The sequence below is a fragment of the Cylas formicarius genome, unplaced genomic scaffold (assembly GCF_029955315.1).
Source record: "Cylas formicarius isolate icCylForm1 unplaced genomic scaffold, icCylForm1.1 PGA_scaffold_8__14_contigs__length_24414737, whole genome shotgun sequence".
NCBI lineage: Eukaryota > Metazoa > Arthropoda > Insecta > Coleoptera > Brentidae > Cylas > Cylas formicarius.
Genome location: NW_026844361.1, coordinates 15,153,857 through 15,179,193, shown reverse-complemented (window position 1 = coordinate 15,179,193; position 25,337 = coordinate 15,153,857). Strand labels below are relative to the sequence as shown.

The window sequence follows — 25,337 nt, the reverse complement described above, 5'->3', positions numbered from 1 at the left end:
TTTTTAAGTATCCCCAGAGAAAGAAATCTATTGGATTTAAATCCGGTGACCTGGGGGTCAAAAATGTGACCCAGCACGCCCAATTCAGCGATCAGTATAATTTTCATCTAAATACTGACGTGCCACCAGCAAACAAACCTAGTGCAATTTTATTGAGAAATTTGACAAGTGTCATGTTATTGTTATAAACAAATGAATTACTGTCGCTTAGCAAAGCCCACTTTGCCACTAAATTGTAGATTAAATTGCAGTTTGTTTCTTAAATTTTCTTATTAAATTGCTAGTTTAATTAAAAAAAAAGTACATTTAAAAATGTTGATGTAGTAGCAAGTTTTAATAAATAAAAAAAAAGCTAAAAAGGACCGCGTGAATGCTAATTGGAATTCATACGTCGTTGCAAAACAAGTACGGGAGATAAAAAAGATATGACATGACAAATTATACTTATTTCTTTTTATGAGTACTAGTCATAGCCAACTTTCAAATAGAGCGGACTTCATACAATAATGAACATTCCAAATTTGCATTTGGGTTATAGTATTTGCTCCAAATTTAATGGGGATTTTAAAAATATTTTTTGTTTTTAGAAAAAGCAGTGGCATGCCATTTTTTTCTTTAAAAAAAATATATTTTTTAAAAAGTTATAACACCCTGTATCTTGAAAAATATGCATTTTTGGACCTACGTTTAGATGAAGTTTTCGTCTTAAAATCAAGCAAGAAATCGTTTCTTAAAGTTGGGCAGCGTACTTTTTTAACACCCTGTATATTGGGGTAGTAAAATTTTGATTTATTTTTATTTTACTTTTTTTTGTCATGTTTAAAGGATCGCTATTATGTTAATATTATTATTATTATTATTATTATTATTATTATTATTAATATTATTATTATTATTATTGTTATTATTATTATTTTTAATATTATTAATATTATTATTGTTATTATTATTATTATTATTAATATTATTATTAATGTTATTATCTAAAGACTCCACCTACAACAGTGGGAGATCTCTATCTCACGGACTAAGCTATTCAGAACCATGGTGAAATCGGGAACATTTTCCCTAGCCTTTTTCCTAAGAATTTGCCAAAGAATCGCGATTCATGGTTGGTACAAGTAACAAAAGCGATACCCAACGACTGACGGCATTAAAAAATTGCGTCAAAACTCTTCACGTCGCCTTCACGCCGCGTAAACACGAATAATTGTATCATTGAAAAAATGTTCACCATGGCGACTTGAAGAACCGTTAAAAAGAACAAGAAACGTTCGAGTGAAAGTGAAATCGTATATGCGCACAACGGTATATGGGTGCGTTTCTCGGCAGCGACCGTCGAGCCCAGAAACGGTTCAAAGAGCACCGTACGACCGTAAACTTTGAGAAAAATAATATAAATATGTGCTTGGGATATCTAATATCATCCTCCATTCCGCGCTGATTTATTATCTGACATCATTCATTTATTACTGGGATATCTTTTCTGTCCGTTTGACTGGAGTTCTTCGATTCCTTCCGGAATTCAAGTTATAACTGACTTACATAATGCACTGCTTGTTAGGTGATAAATAACTCTTCTAATCCTATTTTCAGGATTCGTACTTGTGCGATTAAATCTCAAGAACCCGTTTAGGACCGTTAATTGGCCTGACACAATGTCCTGGGTGGTCGCTAATCTTTATAACTGCTCCACTGTAGTTACATATACAGGGTGTCTCAAAAACAAGTTCTAATTTGCTATGTAAACATATGTTGAGAAACGCCTTCTAGCGGAGGCACACGCCTTAAAAAAAATTGACCTGAATATGTTTTTTTTATAAATCTTTCCGCAACAAGTTAAGAGAAAATTTTGAAATTTTAGCGTTTTAGCAATTTATTACGTTCTCTTTCATTACATTTCTACATCGTATATTAATATACAAAATATTAATTATAATGATTATAAAGTATCAGTTACTTAAAAAGTCGTCACTATCGCTACTGTCGTCACCTAGTTCAATGGTCAAGTCCATCACTAATCGTTTTATTACTCGGTTTTCATGGTTAGACCAGCTTTTTACTGATATTTTAGTTACCTCTTGCCGAATTACATTTCTGGTACTATCATTAAATTTTGGTGCAGTGTTATTTCTTCTTATATGCGCTTTCAACTTAGACCAAATCATCTCAATCGGGTTAAATATACAATGATACGGAGGTAATCTCAAGATTTTATGTCGGTTTTGTTGTTCGATCGAATCTATTTTATAGTCTTTATTAACATGTTTCATTTTCAATAATTCCAGAAGTTTATTTTCAAACCAGTCCAATATTTCCGCGGTCATGTTTTCACTCTTGAATCTTTGACGTTTTAGGCAGAGGAAAATAAGGCATCTTCTACCGAACCATTGTTGGACCTAGGTCGTATTATACGGAAAACTAAGACGCATTCGTGATAATTTTCCTATTTTTTATTGTGGGTGTATACTAGAAATTTTAAAGAATATTTTTATATTACATTATATATATATATATATATATATATATATATATATATATATATATATATATATATATATATATATATATATATATATATATATATATATATATATATATATATATATATATATATATATATATATATATATATATATATATATATATATATATATATATATATATATATATATATATATATATATATATATATATATATATATATATATATATATATATATATATATATATATATATATATATATATATATATATATATATATATATATATATATATATATATATATATATATATATATATATATATATATATATATATATATAATATAGAATTATAATCTACACCTGATAAGGAAACTTTTTTATTTTAACTTTGTCTTTTGCGTTTTTAATAATTTTCTCTGTGTTTTGCGTTTTCAATAATTTCCTCTGCCTTTTCCGTTTTTAATAGTTTCCTCTGCCTTTTGCGTTTTTAATAATTTGCTCTGTCTTTTGCATTTTTAATAATTTCCTCTGTCTTTTGCGTTTTTAATAATTTCCTCTGTCCTTTGCGTTTTTAATAATTTCCTCTGTCTTTTGCGTTTTTAATAATTTCCTCTATCTTTTTCGTTTTAATAATTTTCTCCTTATTTTGCGTTTTTATTTTATTATTTATTCATCAAAAATTGAAAAGTTTTCCGGACTGTTCCTAATTTGATTTTCCGCCACATTAATTCACCTTATCGGACTCTCCTGCTCCACTTATGTGGCATAAATAGGATTACGACCTATGCACTTGCAAGCAAGAATTAGCATTTCATCTATTTGGCAAAATAAAAGTACTTATGATATCTGTTTAAACATTGATGGATTCTCATTGCTCCAGAATAATTGAATAAAATTCTCATGTAGCCAATTTTGTGGTTTAACGAGACAACATTTTCATTTCATTTCAGTTTTTTGTTGGAAGTACCAACTTTGAACAAGTTTGTACATTAATAGGTCCTTTTATTGTGTCAAATTATTGCTAATGATTGCTTAGATTTCCTTACAAATGATCTAGCCAAGGCCAAGGTGTAAGAAACTGGTTAGTTAAATGAAAACTTTTCAAACGAGTGCCTAGTTCTAGGTGGCGATTCTGGGCGGTAATATTAGGAACAATTAGAAACAATTGATTGATTGGCTTTTCATGGTTGGAAACTCAATACGGAATAATGAATTAAACTTACTGTTTATTGTTTTTTTATTTTTCACAAAAACAGCCTGCCATTAAATGAAAATAAACAAATAACAAACCCAAGGCCTACTTTTCTATTTTTGATAAATAAACGGTGTATTTTTAAAGTCCATTTTCTTTGAAAACGGTCCACTTTGGCGATATCAAACACTTATACACAACTTTTCCGATTTTATAAGACAAATGTACTGTACCCATCAAAAGTTACGCGTCTGAAAATTACTAAATCTCTCAAATTTCAATACTTTCTCTTAACCTGTTTTGGAAATATTAAGAAAACCCATTTACTTCTCTATACGGAGATTTCCCCCCCCCCCTATTGTACCTAGAGCAAGGATTAAATGCGAAACATTTTAGAGGAAACTGTGTGTTTAGATTTACCATTTACCATCGTCTTGTGATGTCTCACGAGTGCACAAATGATTTATCGCACTTCTTAAAGTTACGCCTTAATTATTTTATTGATTTATTTAACGATAACATCAATCAGTTAGATGTTATACTTTTCACAAAACTTCTGGATTCCTCCTGCGTCGGTTTTTGCTGAGTCGAACTTGCTGACGTTCCATCAAAAAATCCACTTCACCACAACCTTCCAATAGCAATGAGGCCGAAAGCAAGCCTACACTTGCCACTGTGGTCCTTCCTTACATTCAAAACATCACTGATCACATATCAAAAGCTCTAAAGAAGTATAAGTATAATAAAATATAATAAATCTCTCAACATCTTCGGTCCATGCATATGTGGCAAAGAACACGAAACAGCCTTACGACTAAGACAAATAAACTTATCAGCTGTTGCCGAACACAATCACGAAACCGGACATAAAATTTTATTCAGGTATACTTTTTTAGCTTAGCTCCGGCCCCCAAACAATATATAAGCAGGTACAGAGTAAAATACCAGCCAGTTGCAGTCAAGCTCTGAAGAAGCCAACATGATGATTGGCGAAACGTCAGCCAGTTCGACTCAGCAAAAACCGACGCAGGAGGAATCCAGAAGTTTTGTAAAAATTATTACAGTAGCCTGTGGAAGTTTCTTTGAAAAAAAAAAGTTAGATGTTGTGTGCAAATTATCAATTGTGTGTTTTCTAAAAAGAAAAGTCAGAAAAGTCTTCGATAATTTGATTAACAAGTAATGTAAAGTCAAATCTAATTGCACAATTATACAGGTTTGCGTCTAGACATTTTTGGCAATTGGTGACTGTTTTTCGTACAATCCTGGTAAGCCGTTAATGTTTCTAAATGTGTCCAAAACCAGTCTCCATAATCTCGGGAGTATCAAAAAATTTCTAGACCTCATGTTTTCTGTGAACCTAGAGGAAGAATTGAAAAGTCGAAAGGTCAGGGAATCTAGTAGGTCGGATCATCTAATGAAATAATTGTTTCGTCAAATTGCTCGCTTTGATTTTAATAAAAGAAAACGTACTAGTAAAATTCAACTATGATACTTGGAATTATTTAGCGTCAAAGTCAGAGCCCTTCTTGGATAACACTGAAAGTTAAGGTTTATATATTTATATATTATATACACCAAAAATGTATGAATAATGTCACGTTTTGAAAGCTGTCACACGAAAGTGACTGAACAATGTCACATTTTGACAGCTGTCACACGAACGTGTCTGAATAATGTCAAATTTTGACAGCTGTCAAAGCGTTTTGGATTTACTAGCGTAAAACGAAATCTTGTATTTTCGGCTTTTTGCCGATATTTCCCTAACCAGGTAGTAGGAGCGAAGAATGTTGTATAGAGAAGCGAATCCGCGACACATTGTATATTTATGCTGCCATAGTTTGGCCCATTAATTTCCGGACATTCGCAGAAGCTAGAGAGCAACGCGCAAATCCCTGTTTGGAGTTCGCCAGGTTAGAAGCCAGGAGGCAGAGGAATCTTGAGTATTTTATTAGAAACTTCCACATACCTCCAGACAGAACTTTTCCGAACTCACTATAAGTACTTTTATCTCAGAATCAACCCTACCGAAACCATGCTGATTGAGATACATTGCACACATTATATACATCCAAATGGTCCGAATAATGTCACATTTTGACAGATGTCACACAAAAGTTTCTGAATAATGTTACATTTTGACAGGTGTCAATTTCCCAAAACAATTGAGCGATCTTAAATCTGTTTATATTTATTTATAAACTAAGCCTTATATTGGATATAGAATATGCTGCCACACTAGTTTGATATTAAACTTTTTAAAATTAACATGAGCACTTTTATTTCAGATTCAATCCCGTCGAAACTATGCTGAGGTACACGACCGAGCAGCTGGCATCGCTGGTAGCTCTGCCGGTCATCATCATACTGCTGTGCTGGACCATTGCAATCTTCCACAAGAACCGTCGACGTTGGGGACCCTACGACATACCCATCGTGTCAATCTTGGTGCTGAGCGTCTTAAGGAATCTGACCATACTCGGCTACACTCTGGCCATAATTTTCAACAACGAAGACTTCGACACGGAGTACTGCAGCGCCGTCACGTGGATCTTCAACTCGATCCACACGTTCCAAGCGTCGAGCTTGACGTCCATCGCGGTAATTGGTCTGTTTTCCGCCAACCTTCATCGCAAAAACCAAAACCTGAGGAATTTCTTAACGTCCTCGCACATAATCTACCATTTGTTTTGCTTGACGACTTTGTGCGCTTGCGTCGGAGTGGCCGCCATTTTGGCACAGAAAGACGGCGGATTGGGCAACGTTTTCGCCGAGACGTTCAACATAAGCCCGTGCAACTTTTTACCGTTCGAGCTGAACATTAAATTCAACATCTTCATCATAGTTTTGCACGTTTTCCTGGCTGTGATATCGCTCGCGTCCTTGGCGATCGTTTGCTACAATTACTGCACGCTCAAGAAGGACGGCTTCGACTATATAAAGAAGAGCAACTCGGATCTTAGCGAGTTGAGCAACAATTATCACGGCATCAACACCAACGTGTCGGAAAACAGAAACTATTACGACACGTACACGATTCACCGAGTGGACAACAACAATTACTGCCACAAAGATTCGTGGGCCACGAACCAGCTGAACAACAGCGAAGTGCTGTCGAATAACTCGACAACGGTGAGCTCTACCAACTCGAGGAGACCGTGTATAGTCAAGCAAAACTCGGAAGAAGACGATGAGGTCGACAAAAGGAGGACGGGGTTGGAGACGATGCATCCGGTGCTGATCGTGTGCTACCTCTTCTACCACTTGCCGATGATTGTGAGTAACGATTTTAACATATCAGTAAGGAACCAAGTGCGGTAAACGGCACGAAAAAATCACAATTTAACAAATTAAAAATCATAACAGGTTCTCGGATTACTAAATTTCGTACCATTCAAACAAAATATTTACTAGTTGCCATTAACCCATTTTGTCCCACTGGTGCGTTAATGCACCACCTATTCCATGATTTTTTTTGTCACATCCAGGAAATATTTTTGCACATCCATTTAGACATTTTATTGTTATTACTACTAAAAGACATAAGACCGTAGAAATCGCTAATTTATGTGTATATGACTTCAAAAGTTAACAAAAGCGATACATAAATTTGTATGATATTTTCAAGTAAATAGAAAATAGTAAAAAAAATATTTTGGATTTGTATTATCATTTTTGTTAAGTAGATTACATCGCAGAAAACATACATTGGAAATACTATATTGATTATGCTTTATTTTTTGAAAATATGTATTGGTGCGTGAATGCACCAATGGTTTTATCTGTAAAAGAAAACTCCAACAATTAGCGTGTTCTTTAGTATTACGTTGTGCCTTGTGCAGTGAACGTTACAGTTCGTAAAATATGGCATTCCCGAGATATTTGACTCACAAGGAATTAGAGGCGGCTATGGAGGAGATTATTTGGATTTACGTATTCTTATGTATTTGCAGCCATCCATTCCTTGTAAATTTATGATAAAAAAAACGTGAAAAAATATTTGCAGAATATATTGACGCGGTCTAATGACTGACGAAGAAGATATGAACGATAACATAAATCTACAAGAGTTTGGGGAACCAACTGATACAGTTGGAACTTTCGAGTTACATACATCGAATGATACAGTTGTCCTTCAACAGTCCTATAATTCATCAACCACTGAACCTGAATGAGACTCATGAGATGATAAAACTCTGAAATTCAAAAGAAGACGTAGGCTTTTTGTAAACGACAGGCTTGCTTCTACTGTTAAATGGAAGAAAGGTCAGATTGAGTACACTCACACAACCATATCCGATCAATTTAGATCATGTGAGGAACTAAGAAATAGGCTTTCTGGAAAAACTCCGCTTGAAATATTTTTTATATTATTTGATGACGAAGTGATTGATTTGATTTTAAATCTTACATTGCTTTGCGACTTTTAAAAACTGATAAAACAATTACTCAAAGAAATTTTGCACCCGCCATAGATGAAGTGCTTTATGATAATCAAGGTCACCTCATGATTGTTCATGCTAATAAAGTCCGAAGGAGATGTAGAATCTGCCACAGCCACACAATTTACGTTTGTAATGAGTTTAATGTACATTTACATAGTTCATGCTTTGTAAAATATCACCAAAAATGAAACCGGGTGTTACCAGTGGCGCGCTAAAGCACCATTAGACGTTTTTTTGAATCAAATCAGGTTCTATTTGGAAAAAAATCTACTTTTAGTTTTGTTCTGTCGAATTTGAACTTTCTTTTGTTTATTTATGTATAAATTATATGTTACATCTTATGTGCCCCAAAACATTATTTAATGTTTTTTCCCAGTGGTTCGTTTACGTACCAGTATTTTTTTGTATGTTTCGAGGCTTTATATATCTTTTTGACATATCTCATGTATTTTAAAGTGCAACAAAATAAATAATTTAATAGCAAAAAAGTATTTTTTTATGCTTGGGATAATATGGGTTAAACCTATTCGTTTATTCTTCCGATCGGTTCTGCTATTGTTGTCTCTTTTCAACTGTTTAGACAGAAGGAGATGTATTATTGGATATGTCATATAAACAATTTTAAAACGTTATGTTGTTTATTTAACTTTTACAATTGATCATTGAGTAGTTTATTTAAAGAAAAAGACTGTAATTTAAGGGGATTCAATTTTTAAGACCGTATAAGCAGGAAAAAGCAAAGAAAAACCTTCAATTTTGTTTTGTTTGTTGTGATGAGACATGAATATTTGAAAATGGTACAATTGGTCTTGGCAAGGTATTAATTTAAAAACTGTAAAAATCACTAAAGTTCATGCGAACGGAATGTCAAAATTCTGTGGGAAACTTCCATTAAAACGTCACTTTACTTACCGACTAGTCTGCTAGATTTTAATTGCAGCATTTAGCATTTAATTTGTCTGATATATTGCATAACATACTGATATGACCGTCAGAATTGACAAACGTCAAAATTCAAGCCGTGACGTAATATCTCTTAAAATATCCGGTAAAATCCCGGAAATGTCCGAAGTGGCTCAGATCCGTGGGAAACGAAACTGCCGCGTTAAAGTGACGCTTCCTGCACGCTAGATCGATGTGTAATTAGGTATTTTCCAGACGGCCGTAGAAAAAGTTCATTATCTCATCTGTTTCATAAGTTATGAGAAAATTGTATATACAAAAGTTGTAGGATACGGGGTGACCCAAAAAGGTTTGACGAATAAATCAATATTTTTAAATGGAACAACTTTTATTTTGAATTCGTTTCGAAATTATTCAACATTTTTATTAATAATGATACTCATTTGGACCTAATAGTTTTACCAATATTTTAATTTTTCTATGAAAATACTAGTTTTCACACTTGCAAAAAAAAATATTTTCTGAAGATGAATGCATATACAGGGTGTCCAATATAAGATAAAAACAAAAAAAGAATATCAGGTGTACCCAGTAATATTAACTTTAATGGCACTGAATTACATACTCGGCAGCATATACTCAACTTTAATGGTATTAGAAATTCACACCACTCTGAAAATATAGACATAAACATGTTCTCTGGATATCAGGTCGAAAAAGCTCTTAAAGTAATTAAACCTAAGTCTACAATGGGTCCAGATATAATTCCAGCATTCCTTATAGATGACTGCCGTAAATGGAGAAAACGGTGATGTTAAAAAGGGTTTCAAAAGAAAAATTAGGCCTACTATGTTGCATACGGTCGAAGTCAAATTATTTTTAGAAAACTATTTATCCGAACTGTAAATACGCCTAAGTTGTTATTTTCTTGAGTTAATTGTTAGCCGTAAATCAAAATTGGCAAATTAGGCATATTTTTGGTTTTATTTAATGGATACCCTCGAACTAACCACCCATTGGAGCAGCTGAATGGAGGTCGCTGCATGTTTGGCAGATATTAAAAAATGCTTTTGTTTTAAGAAATAAAAACGCCTTTTCGGCCACTTACTATACCGAAATCTACATAAAACCAGCAAGTATCAGCTTAGGACCTCACTTGTCGAATAGTTACCTTTCCTTGTCGATTTTGATCAGGTTACACTAAAAATCTTCATTTTCTACATCAAGTCTGTAAATATATTATGGAAAAAACGATTTTGACCAAAATGTTACTGAAAATGATGTTTAACTTCTTGGTTTACTGATGAGTTTCTTATAATAACTGCAGGAAAGAAAGTGATTACTTATCGGTACAATAAGTATCAAAAAAGTGGAGTTTGACTAGAATTTAATCGAAGACAAGGCGATTGCATGACACAGAAATTACGGTTCTAAGCTGATGTCTGCAGTTTTAATGTCGTTTTCGTTACAATAAGCAGATTTTCACAGAAATTTCAAGAAAAAAAATCTTCTATTTGACTAAGTTTATATCTGCCGCCACGTGGTTTGTACAGGCATAGGGGTCACTGGTTCTTTAATACAGCCACGGAGCGCAAAATCCAAGGGCTACAAATCGGGTCACTGGTAGGACCAATACCATAGTTCCTTAATTCTTTTGGCGTAAACAAATCAATGCCAGACTTGGTCGAAATTAATGCTCATCAATGACTTTTGATACTATACCACACCATAGTACACAGGTTGTTTGAAAAAAAAAGTTTCTGTTTGAAAATGATGTACGCATATTTAGTGCCCATTGGTAAATTTTGAACACCCTGTTTCTAATAAATCAATTTCGATAGGTTAATTTTTGAGTTGCCGTGTAACATACAGTGAAAAATGCTTAAAAATCAAAATAGTATGGCATCGAAATTTTTGAATTGATGAAGATATCTATGAAATGAATTTAGGAAACCATGGAATTTTTGTTGGAAATTCAAAAATTAAATAATATTAATATTAAATAACCTTGTAGAATGAAAGCAACTTTGCTATTTTTTTGGTAAATTCTTGAATTCTTGAACATTATTTCGCCCTGCATGGTTTCAGAAAAAACTTATTTTCTCGAAAACCATTTACTATTTTTAAAAAATTCTTGGTCCAGGAAACGTGGAAGATCCAGGGCTATAACCTCTACTTCGAACATTGTTTGAGTCATATGCAGGGTGCGTCGCTTATGGGCAAAAAATCTAAAAGATTCTAAAAATGTCCGTTTTTGTGGGTAAATTATTGGCGATAAATGAAACACCGTTAAAGATGGGATAATTTTATTTCAACAGTATCGTTAACTATGTAGAGAGAGGTTCAAGTTTCGTCAATGATACAGGGCGCGAGATATTTGCAAAAATATCATTCGACAACGCTATTATTTGTGCAAATTTTAATATTTACCGATGTTTGCTGTAACTTTGAAGTTCGACGAGATGTGAAGGACATTTTATAAAGGGTGCAGGCATATTTAAATTACATCGATTTTGCGAAAGTTCCGTAGTGGTCCGCAGGGGCACGATAAAAAAAAAAATAAATAAATAAAAAAAATAAAAAGCTGCTTCGCGCTACGCGCCACCAACTTAGCCCGCCCAGTGACAATTTTTCGAAAGCAATCTTATATATATTCGTACGTCTCGATGAAGCACACTGTATATATTGGAGTACATCCGCTTGGCGATTTGTGTTTGTTTATCTCTATCGCTTAAAACAATCATTAACATAATTATTATAATAAGCGTGCATTTTTATAAACGGAATTTGTTCCACACTCGTGAGAATGCTGTTAATTTTTTCCCGCTAACACTAATTAGTTCAATGCGTCTAGGTCACGGGAACGTCAGTCGTCGGTTAGTGGACGAATGCGAGAGCACTGGGTTTCGTCAGATCTACGGGGCGTGTTAAAAAACATACACCAACACCAAAAAAAGCTTAGTTTTCAAGATACGAAGTATTGAATATTTAGAAAAACGACTGCAGAAATACTTGGGTCTTATCGTGCATGCTATGTCAAAAGTGACGTTTATAGCCCTAAATAATGGGTGTTTTTTTACGATGTATAGAACTTTAAGTTGGAATTACTGTTCAAGATGGCTACCGATTTAACAGCTGTCAAGTGATTTATTCTCAGTTTGCTTTGGCAATTCATCATGAATAGACTCACGCCTGAACAACTCTTGCAAATAGTGCAATTTTATTTCGAAAATAATGGTTCTGTGCGGAATATGTATCGCGCACTACGTCCATTTTATCGTCGACAAAATCGTCCATCAGAGCAGTTAATTCGATTAACCATGGAACGTTTTCGCACCACGTTTACTCTTATTGATAACTCGCATCCCCAGAGACGCCGTACGGTGCGTACAAAAGAAGCTGTTACTGCTGTAGAGCGTACCATTGAGGAAGACCCCAATGAGTCCATCCGCCATCGAGCACAGGAATTGGATCTGTGTCTATCCACTTTATGGAAGATTTTGCGGAAGGATCTTGGTTTACGAGCTTACAAAATCCAACTCGTGCAAGAATTGAAGCCAAACGATTAGCAAGTAAGGCGTAGATTCGTCAAATGGGCCCAAAATGAGATTGCCGTTGTTCCCGATTTTCATAAGCGAATTTTGTTTAGCGATGAAGCGCACTTCTGGTTTGGTGGCTACGTCAACAAACAAAACTGCCGCATTTGAAGCGAAGCTAATCCTCAAGTGTATGTCGAAACACCGTTACATCCAGAAAAACTGACTGTTTGGTGCGCTATGATTACTAACTCTTTCATTCCTGAATTGAATAACCATGATGTCCAGGAGATGTGGTTTCGTGCCATTAAAAATCATAACAGATTATCGAATTGCGTGGGAAATTGTTTAAGAAATCTGTCACTAGAGGGCACTTTACCTAGAACTTTTTTTTCATTATTATTTAGACTGATATTGCAAAATAGAATAGATTGCCTCAAACAGAATCACAAATCCTCAAAAATTGTTACTCGTTGTTACTACAAGAAAACTTGCTTTAACGGATCGCTTAATGAGGAAATGTATTTGCAATTTCTCCAAGAGTAACTAATACCTTGCAGTGGAGACAAGACATGTGGTTAATGCAAGATGGCGCTCCACCAAATTCTACATTACCTGTTAGAAGTTATTCGAGTCAGGCATTTGAACATCGAGAGGTCGGGGCAGACCTCTAGGTTAGCCGCCTCGCTCACCAGACCTTAATCCCATGGACTTCTTTTCTTGGAGGCACTTAATGTCTGTAGTGTATGAAACAACTGTAACAGATATTAATCAATCAATAATCTACTACAAAAGATAATAACCTGTTGCTTAATCATTAGAAATAGGCTAGGCGTATTTTTTCATGTTCTACCGCATTTTTTAAAATGTATAAGAAAATGTTTAGAAATGATTATTATTAATAATTTTTTATTTTCGAAAATTTTGAGATGGCGTTTACTTGATGAACGATTTATCAAAATAAATAAGAACTAAAAGTTCAGATTTTTCGACAACACCGTGTTTGTTCAAATAAAATTATCTCACATTTAACGGTTCACTCACAAAAACGGAAATCTTTAGGATATTTTAGATTTTTGGCCCATAAATCACACACCCTGTATATGAGACAATCATTGTTAGGATTAGAGGTTATCCCTGGATTTTCGACGGGTCCTGGGTCAAGAATTTTTTGAAAATAATAAATGGTTTTCGAGAAAATAATTTTTTTTCTGAAACCATGCAGTGAGCTGTAATAATCAATGACGTTATAGCGTCTTCACAGCCCCCGAAATATCGATTTTCAACATCGATTTTTTCAAATATCCCGAGCAGCGTATGTGACAGACGAAACCGCAAATACAAAAATTGTAGCTCTTGATGCGGCATGTGACACCGTTTGAACCAATTAGTCATATTTTTTACTATTTTTGATTTGCTGCTAATAATCTGTAAAAGAACAATTTTCTGGGTCTTTTAGATTTTTGCCTATAATTTGAAAACCCTGTATATAATCGAAAAAATGCCCGAAATAAATGTTATTGCACTGGTTCTTCTGCGTCTGCCGGTTAAAGAATTTTGCCAATCGGATGAACGTTTATGGAGGAAAACATATTTTCTGGTAATATCAAAAAAGAAAATTTTCAAAAATAAAATTAAAAAAAAAACGAATTTTGTCAAGCTATAACTCGGAAAATGTTACGATTTCGAATTTTTGTTATATAACTTACTACCATAATTTTGCCACGTTGAATCTCTCCTCCGAGTTTCCGAAATGAATTTCCGAACCCTCTATAATTAAGCATTTTCCACAATGGAGTAGAAAAAACTTTTTTTTCTACGTTTATGTGATTTTTTTCTCTTTTTTGATATCGAATCAAACACCCTGTATTTGTTATGCCAGTTTTCCCAAAAATCGGTGGCCAAGACCGATCGGGCACAAAATAGAAAGCGCGAAAAAGCTCCGGACATGGGAGATAACCGCGCATATTCATAACACTTTCCTTTTTTTAATTTACTGCGACTTTGGTCCGTTGGAAGCGGCTCAGCGAATTAATTAACCTCAGTCATCGCCCGGCGTCTGTCGGATTGTTAAATCCGCAGCATGGTTAGTTTAAGGCGCCAGTCGAATTTCGCTGAACTTTGAGGATGTTATCAAGGTAAACAAACAAGTTTTTTTTCAAGTGACGTATAAAACAAAATACTAACAATTTTCTGACATAATATATTTTTAAATGGAACACCCTGTATAATATATATCTGTTTAATAAAATATATTATTCCGATTACAATGATGTAACATACTTCATATTTTAGACCACTCGTTTTTGACAAATCGTCAAAAATAGGAAATTTTTATTTCAAAGAGTATCGACTCACTGCAACAACAATAATTATTTACAAATTAAAAAATAAAGTTAAAAATCCTTTAACTATTCTAATTTTTGTTTACACAGTCTAATTGTATGATGTCTTGCGTAAAGTAACTTTTCCGGATTGTTTCTTAGCTGATTGAAAACAAAGACAAGTATTTTTTAACAACCGCCGAAATTATATTCTTAAGTTAAATTACATAAACAAGATATGCCCATTAGACCAGTCGTGTCTTATGTAACAGCTCCAGCGGTTAAATTCTCAACAAAATTAGTAAATATTTTAAAGTTCCACATAGAATTTAAACCAAAATTTGCAATAAAAATTCTTTTGAATTAATCAACAAAATTAAAGATATTAAAATCCCTTCTAACGCAAGACTATTGTCTTTTGATGTACAAAACTTATTTCCCAGTATTTCACCTGTGGATGTGATAGATTTAGTAGATTTCACCCTAACTCGGACACAAGTTAACCCATTGGTGAAACAAGATTTATTAGATTGCTTAATAGTACCTTTAGACCAAAATTATTTTGAATTTAATGATGATTTAAGAGATTTAAATCTCTAAGGAAGGTTTGATTATGGGAAACCCACTTAGTCCTTTATTAGCCGAGATTGTTATGGATAATCTGGAAAATATCATACTAGAACATCCTTTAAGTAAAAGATTTCTATGGAGGTATAGATACGTAGATGATGTCTTTGCTTGCTTTGTTGGAACGGACAGACAATTGAATTCTTTTTGAAATTACATTAACTCATTGAATAATCGTATAAAATTCACTATTCACTAAATTACAGGATAACTCTATTAAATTTTTTGCACTTAACTATTACGAAAACGCAAAACAAATTAGATTTTTCCATTTATCATAAACCTTCACACACGGACACAGTCATACATAACAGCTCAAATCACCCTTATACACACAAAATGGCTACATTTCACTCTTTTATACACAAACTTCTTAATAAGCCACTCTCAACAGAAAATTACAACAAATTATAAATAAAAAAAATGCAGACAACACTAAACTATTTATCCGAAACCGAATACGAACAATTTAAAACAATTACTTACATAGGAGAACCCAGTGAAAAAGTTTCAAAACATTTGTCAAAATATGGTTTAAAAATAGCCTTCAGAACTAACAACACAATAGGAACATTTTTAAAAAACAATAAAACGCAATGTCCAAAATCTCAAAAATCAGATGTCTACAGGTTGAAATGCGGTAGGTAGATCCTTCAAGAAACGCATTAACGATCATAAAAGAGCGTTTCAAAACAATAGTCTTGATTCTAATTATGATACAACACTTAACACAGACAAACACATTTTTGATGACTATTTTGATATTTTACATACATCCACAAAAAGTAGAAAATTAAATTTATTGGAAGCCATGGAGCTTAACGATCAATAAGATTTAAATACCTCTCCTTTATTGAACTTAAATTCTCACAACAACATTAATTAAGGTTTTATTGTCATTTTTAGATATATATAGTAGCAGGTACTTTGTAAATATTACATTTGATGTAGGCACGGTGTTGTTGAAACAACTGTAATGTGAAAATATATAATTTCGTGATTTTCATCAAGTAAAAGCCACCTCAGTTCAATTATATTTTTATTGGTCCCTCTCTGAAATTATATAAAAAATTTCTTATTTTCGCCGATTTGTCAAAAACGAGTGGACTAAAATATAAAGTATGTTACATCATAATATATAATATACAGGGTGTTCCATTAAAAAAATAGGATGAAGGCTTATTTGTGAAAAAATTGATAGTGTTTTGTTTTATACGTCACAAACAAACAAACTTGGCCAATAATCCTACAATTTGTTTTTTGTTTACCTTGATATCTCTGAACACGAAAAAGTTACAGCCAATTAAAATGTTATCAAGATAAATTGAAAGCACGGTACATCGCGACCCGGACTAAAGATTAGCATCAATCTGCGAAAGCAGGCGCCCAATTGCACTTAATTATCCGAGCATATCAGCACTTCCGCGCTTTTTTCTTAAGTAAACTGATCGTCGTCACGTCTATGCGCGATCGTGGCTTTGAACGCACGTCCCTCTAAGAATTTGCCAAGACAAATCAATTAATTCAACCTATTTTCACGATAGTGAAATATCCGGCGACTTAAACGCGTCCCGAAATAAAAAAAATCCTTAGGAAATTGATTATTTTTGGCCTTTAACGTTTCCCGTCGTTAATCGTCAGTTTTTCTAATTGAAATTTCGAATAATATCCGGCGCGACACACAAAATTTAGTACCATACCGTGCACGATTCGAAGAAAAAGTAACATTGAGACATAATTTTCTAATTAAAAGGTTATATAAACTTGTGTCCATAGAAATCGGCCCATCGTGAACTTATGACATTTTCATTTTTGTTTTAGAAACTACTGATCAGATTAAAAAAAATATGCTGTTGGAAAGACAATTTAATATGCTTTAATCCGAATTTAAAATTGATTAAAATTTATTTCTGCTTTTTAGGTTTAGCATAGTAAAATAACTGCACGAGTCAAACTAACTTTTTTTATTACTAAAAACAAATAGGTTTATGACCTCCTCTTGCCCTTATAACATCTCTTACTCGACTGGCCTAGATCTAATCAAGTTCGCGATTTTTTGTTGTGGGTGTTAAGCTACTCTTCCTCTACTGCAACAATAAGCTCTGGGATTGAGGCAGGTGTACAAAGTCTAGCTCGAATTCTCCGTTTTAGCTCATCTTGCACGATCTTTGCTGTGTGCGGCCTAGCATTGTCATACATAAAAATGAATTCTTCTCCAATGTAATCGACATTTGGTACCACGTGATCTGATAAACTATCCTCGATATACCTAGCACCTGTTAAACCTCCATCCGTCCTTACGGAACCCTTATCTTGATTGCAGCATTCTGCAAATGGCTTTCCTGGTCTTCGGTGCACTTTTTTTCGTCGGTCAGTAAGTTGTGGACCAATTGTAGTTGTTTTTGGGGTCAGGTTATTTTCCTTCAGTCTTCTTCTTTCTGTCCACTGATGCCACTGAGCCATTCTTCGAACTTCATGGAGCTGTTGTCGCATTTGAACAGCATTAAGCGGTCATCACGAGCCGTTGTATTCACCTTCTGCCCGTTCCAGGGCGCCTAGCAAAGGATCCAGTCTCCTCATACCGACCTGCTGCGCGTGTCATATCCAGTTGTCGAGCAACAGTTCGCCACTTTTTGCGGTGTAGTATGCATCAAACTATCACAATTAAACGCTATCCAAATGATTGAAAACGATTAATGTGAAAATTCTAGTTGCAAAGGCAAACGATTAATTTAAGTCTATAACAAGTTTGTTACTATCACTATAACGTAGCTGCCCATATCAAAGATCAGCTTTTGACAAATTTAAACTCATACTAAAGCATATTAAGCACTTTTTAAATTTTAATTAATAATAAATAAATAAATAAATAAATTTTAAATTTTACAGTTTGCAGATATATAATGGATTTCAAAAAAGAACAATAATATTAATAATTAATAGCTTTATCGCTAAGTAAATTGGACAACAAAGGGCTAAAAAAGTTAGACATGTGACACAACCAGTTGCAACCCAAAATTTAACATAAAATTAACAGACACAGAGAATGAGAGTGGGAAAGAATTAAGGACGAGGAAGTAGGTACTTAAGTAAAAGTTTAATTAGGTTGAACCGAAAATGAAATCTTGCTAGCATGCATTAGTCTATTAAGAAGGAATATTGATTAATCGTGTTTTAAATTTGGTATGAGAACAACCTTAATGCTCTAACGCTCTTTAAGCAGGTGGATATCCGTCCAAAATCTGCAGAAAATTTATATCGATTGAACGTATTCAACCAGCCTGACCTAACTTGAAACATGAGCTCTATGTCCAACTCCACGTACCAGTCTAAGACAGTATCTTTGAACTATTCCAATAATTAAACTATGATAGCACTAGAGTGTAGCAAAGAAGCCCTTTAGTATCCTGCGAGGGACAATGACGCCTTCCATTAATTAATTTTAGATTACTATGTGCAATCTTTAATTTCCAAGTGCAAAACTTTTGCAACTGTTAGATTATGGCAGAACAGAGTTCTTTATAAAGAATTTCAAGTTGCTTTTAATATTATCAATTTGATTCTCATATCCAAATGTCATCATTGCTCATTTATTAGGATGAAGTACGATCATAGGGGAGGGTAGGGCAGGAAATCCCACCTCAAAAATTAACCAATTTCTGATTATTTCTACATTTTTAGCCCTTTGCGTAATACCAGGGGTAAAATGGGCCGCTTAAAAATTCTAAAAAAGGCTATTCCGTATTATTTTAACCTAATCATAATTAATTTATTGAAAGTGTTATTCTTTGGATAATTCTATGGATTTACCCTAAAGCCAGAGATTTCGAAAATTTTATATAATCTCATAAATACCAAATCAATTTTTTTTATGGATAGAAAAAAAAAAGTAATGGATAAACAACATGACTCTATTTAATGAAAGTAAATAAATAATAGAGATATTTATCACGTCAGATAAATTCTTTTAAAAAATATAATATTATTTATTATTATATAATATTATAATATATAATATATAAAAAATTTCTTTTCGTGCCCTTCTGTTGTGAGTTGATGTTTACCTTGAAAACTTTCGTTAGAGGTTTAATTTTCAAATAAAGCAAAATTCGACATGTTTCCAAATAACCAATTCAATTATCAAAGCGAAATAGAAACACTTAATATAATGTTTACGTTTTATATGTATACTCAACTTTGATCGTACAAATTTACGAATAAGAGAGTGTGATAGAAAATAATGGCGGCGGGACTATAAGCTTTTATAACGCTTGCTACATTCCTATTGCCTGCCTTGGTTACTGCTGTAAATAATGATTTTTGTGGCGAATGATTTGCAACTAATTCCTCGATTTGTCTCCTTGCTGAAGAGAACTTTTTAAGAGGTCCTCCTACTGTTTGAACAGAATTTTTTACAGTTAATTTAAGTTTCGGTCTTGCCAAAAGTTCATAAAGTGCCATTCGTTTAATACCAATCCTGATGCCTGTAATGAAACAAATATTGTTTGACTATAAACTAAACACAATAAAATAGGTAAATATAAAGAGCTTCTATTTGAAAGTAATCATCGTGAAACTAGGTTTTTTACTCTCTTTCAAAATTTCGGAATATTTGAAACATATATTTCCGTTCACTTATTTTTATTGAAATTTATTATAACAAAGTCACATAGCATTTTTACTTACTAGAAGAACAATCAGACATGATCACATAAAAAATCTATTAAATTCTTATCACTGTTTTGACACAGGACGCCCAAGTTGCGCGCAGTAACCTGGACAACCAAAGCATACTTGACTCAAACACATGCTTTTGCCGAATTGTGTTTATTCACGGGGTAATTTGTTCAGTTTCTAATATTTTCATTTTGTCTATCTTTATCGGCCAATATTCCGATTCGAAACACTGCGTGGCGGCGACTCTTTGAAGCAAAACGGCACTATATTCCGTATTTGGCATCGCTTATAATGTCGTCGGGTCATACGACAAGGTAATATACCGACATCTTTGTCTTTTATTGCGCTTTAGGTCGGTATTCTCGTTACATCGTTACTTGCCGCTATCCTACATCGCTTCAACCGTTTGTTTAGTTGAAAGTGGACTAAACCAGTCCCCATGTTTTGGTTAATTTGAAAACTAGTTACGAAATATGACGGTTACGTCACCGTGATTTTTATTTTTCCCAGAATTATTACTACTAGAAAATTACAATGACGATCGTTTGTAAGATGAAAAGCTTAGCATTTTCTCATGATTTCACAAAAATAATTATTGTACCGTGTGGCTTCTTCGTCAGTGGCATACTCATATTTTTATACCTTTTTTTAAGTAGGCCCGTATGTTTTTGGATAATACGATTGAGTTTGTCAAAGAGCATCTCAAAAATATATAAAACCCTATGGTTGCTTTTAATTTTTAACAGTGGATTGGAACAATTAGATTTACAACATGCCTTCTAGGTCACCTGATTTATTACTTTTGGATTACTTTTTGTGGTGATACCGGCAAAATAAAACATAAACCATCCCACAAGTCGAGGAGGTGAAAACTGGATTTAGTTTTTTGCCTAGAATCCAGTGATGTAGTCAGTTTCATTCTGAAAAACACACACACACTACTCAAAAGAAAAAAATAAGTATATGCTTTGTATTTGAAATATATATCGGATGTGTTACTACACCAATGAATTCTGCGTTACTTACCCATCGAGATCAGTTTTCATTTCTTCAATAACGGAACTAAAAAGTCTCATTTTTCATGAATTTTATGAATAAGGGATATAGATACAAAAAGCAAACGCTTTACTTCAACTGGAAAATATGTAACGTAATATTTGGACGGTATTTTCGTCAATTTATCACTAGTCAAAAAAATTGGTTAATGTATGATATTTTATACATTGTATTCAATATAAGGCTAACATGAGCATATCGGTGAAATTAGGAAAGTCAACGTATTTTATAAGATACTTGAATCTGTTAAATCGTTTCTGATAAATTAACTAAAGTATAAAAAGTTGCATTTTATATTTTTTCTGTATTTTGGTATTATTAGAACACTTTTTTCACAAGTATGTAATGACCATAAAGAAAAACAGATTTCCCTTATGGGCGCCCTATTAATAGTTTCTTTATTAGATAGTACTATATTTATTGTTTACTCAAAATGGAAAAATCAATAATGCAAAAAGTTTAAACAAAAATTCTTTAAAATAAATAAGAAGTGAAAGTTCAGATTTTCACGAAATTAGATATTTTTACACGACAATTGTTTCGACAACACCCTGTCTTTATCAATAGAGATATTCTTACAATACAATCAGCCTAATTTGAATAGTTTTGGTTAGTAATGCGAACATCAACAGCTGAAAAAGAAAAGATTGTCAAACAATAGCAAAGGACAACTCTGAAGTTAAACAGCTATATACATATTAAGACCTGGTTAAACGCCGCCACCGAGGAAAACATTATCAGTAAGTCTTTTGGATGACATCTATGAGGAGGAAAAGGCAAAATGTTTTTCTTTTCTGTCAGGAATATATATAAATATGTCCATTTATGGGCGGTCCACGGTGAGCCAGTTATATGAGCTGAAGATGGAAACTACTGATACTTTGGGAAAACTTCACACTTTACAATATTTGTCTGAAGTAGTTTGCGACCTAATTTGTTGTGTAAATCCCAATATGACTTTACAAAACTGGATTCCTCCTGCGTCGGGTTTTGCTGAGTTTGGGTTTCGCCAATCATCCTGTTCTTTTCTTCATAGCTTGATTGAAACTTGCTGGTATTTTACTCTGTATAATAATATGACTGTGAGGTAAAATCTTTTGTCTGAAAATATTTAAGCATATTAAAACCAATATCACTTGTTCTTGATATTTCGCATAGAAAAAACGCTACTATCCCAGATACTGCAGAACAGTGGAAACATTTACAATATATATTCGAGAATGTTGTAGAATTACCTTGATCAAAAATACAAAAAAGTCAGGATCGCTGTAAGCAGGCACTCACGCTTTAAAAATCAGTCCAACCCTGCTGGTATATATGTTAAATTATAGGGTTGCGTAAGGGTTTCATTCTTGCGTAGCTTGAACGGCATGCCGCTCGTCCGTCCTGACTCAGCATACGTGACTTTTGTCAGTCAATATAATGACACCAAAAAAGTTAATATAAATTGAAATGCAAATATCCGCAATTTATTATAAAAATGGACACCAAGACGAATCTGTAACCACCCGAAGAAAAGTATCTGGCTTTAGAAACAATTATTAATTTATATGGAAACGCTGAACTTTTGCTATTGGTAATAAAGTTGAATGCCCGCAGTTGCTCATTTAATAAAATTATGTTTTCGGATGAAATATTAAACAACGTAAATGGAATAGAGTGGTGAACATCACAAAAAGGTGAGCCAGAAATTGCGAAACAGCTGCCAATAATAAAACAGTTTCTGCGTGCAACTGTTTCGTCAGCGTCTGTAGAACGAAGTTTCAGCACTTTTGGTTTTGCACACTCAGGTTTGAGGAATAGAATGGCGATAGAAAAAGGGTCTAAATTACTATTTTTCTTCAAAATATGCAACTAAAATGCAGAAGTGTTAAGTGTACATTATTATGTTATTTGTTTTATTTTTTTATAGAGTTGTGTTTTTCACTGAAGTTGTGGTAATATTCTTACGCTGTGCCTTTTGTGTCGGTCTCAATAAAGAAAAATAAAAAATAGTAGTTTGATTTAAATAAAAATATCAACGTTGTATTCGCTTGGCACTAAAAATGAAAAGTAAAGAAATAGATAAATAAAATCGATTTAGATTAGGTAATAACTATAATAATAGGCGTCGGGCAATTGCCCTTTCCGCCCTAATGCGAATCCTGCGCCGCCATCAAATCGCACAAATGGGAACAAACCCATGCGGTAGCAAAGTGACCGGTACAACAGTTTCTTGCAAAAACTAATAAGCGGCCAATTTAAGCAATTCGAGTCAATTAGTCGGACAATTTGTTCGGATCTCGCGGCATCTGCCACGAAGACGAGGAACCCACTTAAGCGCGACGGAAAAAATAATAATTCTCGCGGTATGCCGCATGGGTTTTATTTGAAATGCGCATTTTAGTACACTTTCAAACGCGGCACAATTTTGAGGCGTATGTGGGACAAAATCGAACGTATTTTTTACCACGGAGCGAGTATGGTTCGGTACGCATTGTACCGGTGTATAAAGTATTTTAAAAATAATTTATTGAATAGAACACAAAAATTTGAACAATTATTTGGCGACGGCAAAGTAATTACCCAGATGACACCTGACACCCTTTCAATCGGAAAAATCAGCAAATGAAAAAATTAATAATGACTTTGAAAGACTTACGGAGGGGACAGGAAGTCAATATTAATTTAAAGAAGACGTCTTTGCTTATTGTGGGTACAAGAAGGAACAAATAAAAAATAAATGGACAACACTTTACAATCTGCACAAATCAAGATCTAATACATCTTCAGCTCGTACAAATGACAGTGTATTTTTGCGTCTTATTGATGTCTCACAATAGTCACTAATAAGTCTCCTCCCTACTTGTATAACAAAATAGCTGTGAAAAGAAATGTACATAACCTTAATCTTAGGTAGGCCAAGAAGATAGATAGACCCAATCATATGATATATTAATTACGTAAAAAAAGTAACTAAGAAAAGAAAGAAACAAATAGCAAAGGGCTAGTGCTTTTCAGTATGGATAACCCGACGCCGAAACCGAACTTTAGGTATTAGGTTTAGGCCTTCTCTGCACACTCTCAATAGACCAAGGGTAGCATATTGGTGACCATACCATCGTTTCATGGCCAATGTAACGGAAAATGCAATTTCTTATTACGAATCCTAGAATTTGCATTGCACTGGAAACCATTTTAGTAATGTGCGGTACTAAAGAGAACGTCTGTTCAAATAAAATTTCCAGATCCTTTACAGGATAGTGCCATCTATGCCGCAATTAAAGATTATAGGAGATTTTGTGCGGTGGTCAGAGACCACATTCCACAGTCCGTACCGGTTTTAATGCCGTGATATAGTTCTAGATCATCTGCATAGGCAAATTTGTCACAGATGATGGAAGATATGAGATTATCTATGAATATATTGAACAGAAGTAGTCCAAGGTTAGAACCCTGAGGCACACCAAAAGTTGGAAAACAAGGAGCCGATCTGAATCCATCAATCTCAAGGTATTGTCGACGCTGCACCAAATAGGACCTCCACAGTGAAATCAGCTTAGTGATTATCTAGTCAAATTCTTGGTAGAAGTCAGTTTATATAACGTCCACTCAGTCTTGCTTATTGAAGGAGCCATAGATATAAGAGCATCTTATGCTCTTATCATCATATCATACATGACCTTTTCGCATTAAAACCATGTTTTTGCGTTTATTTCAAATTTCCGAAAAATTTCATAAGATCGAACTTGGCAACTTTGGCAATTGTCTAGGGTTCTGGATAAACACCCGTCTCAAGTACCAGGTTAAATATGTGGAATAAAGGAGCACACAGCGCTTAGGAGCAGTCTCTCGGGATAAAATCTACAATTTGCTACCAGACACAATCAAATTCAGATCTATACCAATTTATAAGACACTTATATATATATATATATATATATATATATATATATATATATATATATATATATATATATATATATATATATATATATATATATATATATATATATATATATATATATATATTATATATATATATAGTATATATATATATATATATATATATATATATATATATATATATATATATATATATATATATATATAT

General features: G+C 33.5%; 1 protein-coding gene across 2 annotated transcripts in view; it reads left to right on the top strand.

The window, feature by feature from the left end:
* Nucleotides 1–25,337, top strand: part of LOC132706452 (uncharacterized) — a 64,064-nt gene that overhangs the window by 14,584 nt on the left and 24,143 nt on the right. For both annotated transcript variants that reach the window (XM_060677798.1, XM_060677797.1), the window contains exon 2: nt 5,965–6,952. In XM_060677798.1, the coding sequence (XP_060533781.1) occupies nt 5,984–6,952 (969 nt within the window). In that variant the 5' untranslated portion in view covers nt 5,965–5,983. The remainder of the gene's footprint in view (nt 1–5,964; nt 6,953–25,337) is intronic.